The sequence below is a fragment of the Drosophila sechellia genome, chromosome 2L, assembly GCF_004382195.2.
Source record: "Drosophila sechellia strain sech25 chromosome 2L, ASM438219v1, whole genome shotgun sequence".
NCBI lineage: Eukaryota > Metazoa > Arthropoda > Insecta > Diptera > Drosophilidae > Drosophila > Drosophila sechellia.
In genome coordinates, this window is record NC_045949.1 from 15,179,479 (window position 1) to 15,185,537 (window position 6,059).

Below are 6,059 nucleotides of genomic sequence, written 5' to 3' on the forward strand. Positions count from 1 at the left end.
CATAATTTTTTATATCTTAACACACATTTAAAGGATACATTGTTTAACCTTCGTATCATATATTAATTGATATATTTTCATTAAATTGCTTTCAAATAATTTTAGGTAGAACCGCTATGTGAAATGACCAGTTCAGTTAGAAATAAATTTATTTGAAAATCTAATTAATACGAAAAACGAACTTTTGCGACATCTGGCGCTCAGAAGATATACTAAACAGTACTGCTGTTTGAACTGCTGGCATGGTGGAGGTATTCGCTAAGGGCGGGCAGTACTAAAAGCAGAGAACACAACCGGAAGTGCGGTCCTCCGAAATGTGACCCTTTTAATTCTATGTGAAAATACGACAATTATAAAGTCTTGCCGTAAAATACCGAAGGCACGCCGTGTTCAGTATAACAGCTGCCCGCGTAACTGGCCACACCATTCCAATTAGAAAGAAACCTATTTAAGCAAAACGCATCGATCGCTCCGTAATTTTTTGGACGCAGAGTGAATCGGAAATCGGGAGCGGAATAATGGGCAATTTCGACGGCGATTCTGAAACGGTTTTCGAGCAGAGCTATGCGACGACCAACGGAAACGGAAAGCTGCCGAATGGAAATGGGGTGGCGGACCTCAGTGGCCCGGAGAAACAGGAACTTCTCCGGAAATTCTCGGCACCCGCGTACACTGAAATTCGCACGCGACGCTCCCAGCCGAAGCCCGCAAACGACGCCCAGGTGAGCCAGGCATTTTCGCTCAGTGTGCGGGGCGGAACGCAAGTTAAACACTTGGCCGAAACCAAAATAACGAGCTATAAAGCCATAAAAATTGGCCAAAAATATGGTTCCATACCTGGCACACATTCTCTCGCTCGCTCTTCCAGCCGGCGAATCATTGATTTTGTGGGAGAGCGAGGGAGCGCGAGTAAGAGAGAGAGAGAGTGTGAGAGAGAAGGCGTGCGTCAGCTGGAGAATTTCGACCGAATTTTTGCTGCCCTTTGTGCCGATTTTCCTCCACTTTTCCCGCTTCTGGGTCATCCGACCGCCACAGCTGTTTTTCCTTCACTGCAGTGTTTTCCTCGCGTGTTTTCCTTTTCGCCGCGAGTACTGACCATTTGGCGTATTTGGCTATTCTAGGATTATAGGAACTAAGAGAACTCTGGGGAAATATGCTATCATCATAGACGATCAGAGAGTTATTTTATAAATAGTGATCATGAAAAGCAAATGCACACTTTAACTTTAATAAATCAGTTTTTAGTGTGAGAAACTACAGTATTGGGCAATATTATTTCACTGCTCATTGTAATAATTTGAAGTAGTCTTTTTACATTCCTTGGAGATAGTTATCCTAAACTTGTCTATCTTTTTTGGATATAAGAGCGGTATAAAGTAACTTAAAGTAACTTAGATTTCAGAATAATAACTCTTATAGATAAGTGTTGAACTGTTTGGTATGCTAGTCCATTTTACCACTTTGTAATCTAGCCATTGTCTCTTCTTCGGCACTCCTGCACTCATTCGAAATTTTCCTAGTGGCTGGAGTACGACCTCAAACCAAACACACATAAGTACGTAGTTTGGGTGCACAATGTTCGTTGGGAGAGCGGCACAATGCTGGTCTGGTCATAATATTGTCATGCCACGCCATGCCCGGCTCGCCTTATCAGGCCCATTCCACCAATCTTTTACGTAAAGCCTCGCAGAATGCGATTCGCTGGTGAATCACAATGCTCCGCAATCTCCGAAGGCAGCGGTTTCGGGTGGGCGTTGATTTGTCGGTGATAAGATTTTTTTTAATTCATGGACTCTCCCTGCGTCTGGGCTGCCATGGAATAAATGTTGGTATACTTAACCAATTATCATATTTTTTATTATAAACTTTTTAAAAAGATAAGATAAACATATTATAACATTACATTCATTAGGTAATTCCGATACAATTCAAACTTTGAAAAGTGAGCCATTACTAGAACACTTTTACATTACTACATTACATTACTAGAAAGTAGTACAACATATTATTTAATGATTAATAATGACAACTTATTGAAATCATTCAGAGCTTGATTTAATGGCAACTATTGACCTTTTCAAATTTCTAATCACACGGAAATAATTTTCGCGCGTGCAAGTCTCATATCTCCAAAATCAACGGATAGAAAATTTTTATCAGCTCGACAAGATTACAGTATGCATGATTTTAAAGATAAAGTCTTAAATAAAAAAGAAATGCTTAAGAATATGAATGCGCCAAAGCAATTACCTACTGACTCACAGCGAATACTTCTTGGAATCCCCAAAAAATTGGTTAGAACTTGGCGTGCGCTGGTCGATTGTCAGTCGTTATCTTGGATTCCATGGATCCCCGACATATGGAAGTCATTATCCGGATCCCACTGCATGATCCCTCTATAGCTGTCCTTCTGTACGCGACCCATAGCGTAATTAGTATTACACTTTTTCTATTTATTTATTTATGTCGGTTTCGATTTTGAACTTTCTACGGTAGCTTCGAGCTCGTCTATATACCCTAACACTGGGACTCCATTAAATAACTCGGCATCGCGTAACCCACTTGACTTTTCGCTCCCCGCACTCCATCCCATCGTATTTAGTAAACAAGCCCGGTGGCAAATGATAATAAACACGAAATATTATTGTCGCCGACTCGTTATTGTTATACGATTAAGCTGGCGTTCAAATTTATATATATCGCAGAATATATCTGCAGTGTGTGGTGCTCTGTTAATGAGATATAGTCTCGTATCGAATCCTTTGGCCAGCAAAATCAATAAGCAAATGATATGTACACTTAAATGAGTAAGTTAATAATAACGCTCTATTTGTTAGCTGTTGAGGTTGAAGTGTGCCAAGTTGGGCACACAAATACTATATACATTTATGGCTTCCCCTATACGATTTTTGTGTCTGTCTCTTTTTGTGTGACTTCATGTCGAACTCGGCTCATGTGAGCGGTGGAGCAAATTGTTCACCAGTTATCGTGTGACTGTATTTATATACATACGTACCTTGCATATATGGATCTTTTAGTTAAATGTTAATTGACTGATGAATTGACTGAACGCATAGAAAGGGCAAGCAAGTGAGATGTGCTATCAACACAGAATGTATAATTTTTCATTTTTTATAAAAGCTTTTACGCTTGAGATCTATAACAAAATTTTTATACACATACTCGTATGAGCATTACTGTGACGATCCCTTTGAAGTGTTCGTATTACAATTCCTAGTCTAGTCCAACAGTATTGATTATTTGCTCTGATGATTGATTTTCAATGGAAATTATGAAGATTCACAGCGATACCAATAATAACGATAAGCAGTAGTGATGGCCAGCCAGTAATCGTTCTCCTCCCCTCTTACAGAGTCCCAGCTCGATCAACTACCATCCGGAAAAGAAGTCGATCTCCAATGGACATGCCTCCATTCTGGATCAGGAGTCCAAGCCCAACCAGGCAGAGGGCAAACTTTCGCCGGAGCTGGAGCACTTCCAGAAGACCTCCTTTGAGGAGGTGCCTTTGCACACGGCCTGCCTTACGTATCTGGGATTCTATCTACTGATGATCCTGGGCTACATCAACCAGTTGCTCTTCGTGCCCAAAGTGGCCACCGAGAAGGGTCGGGATGGCTATGTAGCCCTCTACGATGCCTTCGAAAGCTTCTACTCGAGGTACGTTTACAGGAGGATCAAGGATTGCTGGAACCGACCCATCTGCAGTGTTCCGGGAGATGAGCTCACTCTTAAGGATCGCGTGACCGATGATTACGGATGGAGTTTCAAGTTCACTGGAACGGAGACACGTTGCTTAAATCTGGGATCCTACAATTACCTGGGATTTGCCGCCGCTACTGGACAGTGTGCTGATGATTCAGAGGAAAGTGTTCGGAACTCCGGACTGGCCTACTGCAGCTCCCGCTGTGAGCTTGGTGACAACGAGCAGCTGCAAGAGCTGGAGGCTCTAACTGCTAGATACTTTGGCGTGGAGGATGCCATTGTCTTTGGAATGGGTTTCGCCACAAATGCGTTGAACCTTCCCTCACTGCTGGGACCCAACAGCCTTGTGATCAGTGACGAAAAGAACCATGCTTCCATCATTTTGGGACTGCGTTTGTCCGGGGCCACCACCAAGGTCTTTAAGCACAACAACATGCGCGATCTGGAGCGCGTCCTCCGCCAGGGTGTCTGCTATGGAAATCCCAAAAAGGGTGGTCAGCCATGGGATAAGGTAATGATCTTGGTCGAGGGCATCTTCAGCATGGAAGGGTCCATAGTCCGTTTGCCCGAAGTTATAGCTCTGAAAAAGAAATACAAAGCATACTTGTACCTGGATGAAGCCCACAGCGTGGGAGCCATGGGTTCCCGTGGACGAGGAGTTACCGATTACTTTAATGTGGATCCGAAGGAGGTGGACATCCTGATGGGCACCTTCACCAAAAGTTTTGGCAGTGCTGGAGGCTATCTGGCTGGATCCAAGGTATGGTTGAATGGCTACACTTTCGCATATTCCTCACTTATTAATAATCTTGTATCCTCCGCAGAAACTGATTGACTTTCTCCGCACCAACAGCCACGCCCATTGCTATGCTGCTTCGATCTCGCCACCCATCGCACAGCAAATCCTTACATCCATGAAGACCATTATGGGTGAAGATGGTACTGACATTGGACGCAAGAAGATCCACCAGCTGGCCAGGAACACACGTTACTTCCGCCGACGTCTGGCTCAGCTGGGAGTGATCACATACGGTCACGAGGACTCCCCAGTGGTGCCAATGCTGGTGTACCTATTTTCCAAGATTGGGTAAGAAGGCGGTCAGAAAAACAAAATAACTTTTGTCATTGGATTGCGCGTGGTGGAGCTCAAAATCTATGTGTTTTATACTAAACTGCATTTTCCCTTTGTAGCGCTGTGGTTCGCACCTTGACGACCCGCCACATTGCCGCGGTGGGAGCTGGATTCCCGGCCACACCCATCATGGAAGGACGCATCCGATTCTGCCTTTCGGCCGCCCACACCAAGGAGCAGCTGGACTTTGCCCTGGAGGCGATAGACGAGATTGCCGATGATCTGGGCCTAAAGTATTCTCGCAAGCCACGCGATCCGAATCCCGTCATTTACTAGAATCACACGCACACGCATAGATGTTAAGCTTGGGGAAATGGTAACCTCCCCGATCGGTAAACCAAAACTACAACACAGTCCAGATAGTGCTAAATCAATCACGAACGGTGGCTTACATTGACCAAGTTTCAGTTGCACTGGGCTTCTATTTATGACTAATTCTCTGGTTATATGCCTGAAAAGGGAAGATCACTACAGCAACAGAAACAAAACACTAGAGCACATAGCTTAAATGATACAATATTATTAATTATTTAGCATTTACCTCTACGTAGTTGTTATTGTATATGTAAAATCCAATCGTCTTCTTTGGTCGGCTGCTGCATTTTAAGTATTTATAGAAGAGAAAATGACAGCATTAGGCAAATCAGGTTTTGGTTACTTTTAGAGCTAAGCTAAGGAAAGCCGCTTTTTTTGTGGGAAAGCCTCGAGCACCTCGCTTCTACCAATTAAGCATACTAAGCTGAGCCAAATGTAATGTCTAAGGAGTCAGCGATACAATTGTAAATCACTATTTTGGTAAGTCTTCGAGGGACCCAAAATTTGGGTCAATTTTAGGGCATTGTCAGAAAATATATATGTATAATGATTATGTATTATTGATCTTATTTTTCCACCAAAAAATAAAAAACTGTTGCTTTATCAAATGAACTAAATTGGAAGAGGTTATTGGAATAGCTCACTGTAAAGGCATAGGGGCACTGTAGGGGATAAATTTTTAAAAATCTAATAGTGTAAATATTTGTTTAAACCATATAAAACTTGGCGGGCAGATGAAGCTTTAAGTCGGAAAACATTTTTGCCTAGAATTTTACATAAATTTGACACAGCTTATGCGACCTCTACAGATAATTTACAGAAGTTGAATATTCGACGCTAACCCAAATGTAGAAAATCCGCTAAGGGGCTTAGATGTTATATTTGAGAA

At 42.7% G+C, this 6,059-nt stretch overlaps 1 protein-coding gene across 1 annotated transcript; it reads left to right on the plus strand.

The window, feature by feature from the left end:
- Positions 1-427: 427 nt before the first annotated feature.
- LOC6611370 (serine palmitoyltransferase 2) lies at positions 428-5,782 on the plus strand. Its single transcript, XM_002035879.2, has 4 exons — positions 428-722; positions 3,374-4,483; positions 4,548-4,810; positions 4,915-5,782. Exons 1-4 carry the CDS (start codon positions 519-521, stop codon positions 5,129-5,131), a joined length of 1,794 nt encoding a protein of 597 aa, XP_002035915.1. The 5' UTR covers positions 428-518; the 3' UTR covers positions 5,132-5,782.
- Positions 5,783-6,059: the final 277 nt, after the last annotated feature.

Bases quoted from the DNA above. Each gene is read 5' to 3' on its own strand.
- LOC6611370 (XM_002035879.2), top strand. From the start codon at position 519: ATGGGCAATTTCGACGGCGATTCTGAAACGGTTTTCGAGCAGAGCTAT. The intron at 723-3,373 runs GTGAGCCAGGCA...CCCCTCTTACAG, and splicing joins AGCCCGCAAACGACGCCCAG to AGTCCCAGCTCGATCAACTA. The intron at 4,811-4,914 runs GTAAGAAGGCGG...TTCCCTTTGTAG, and splicing joins TACCTATTTTCCAAGATTGG to CGCTGTGGTTCGCACCTTGA.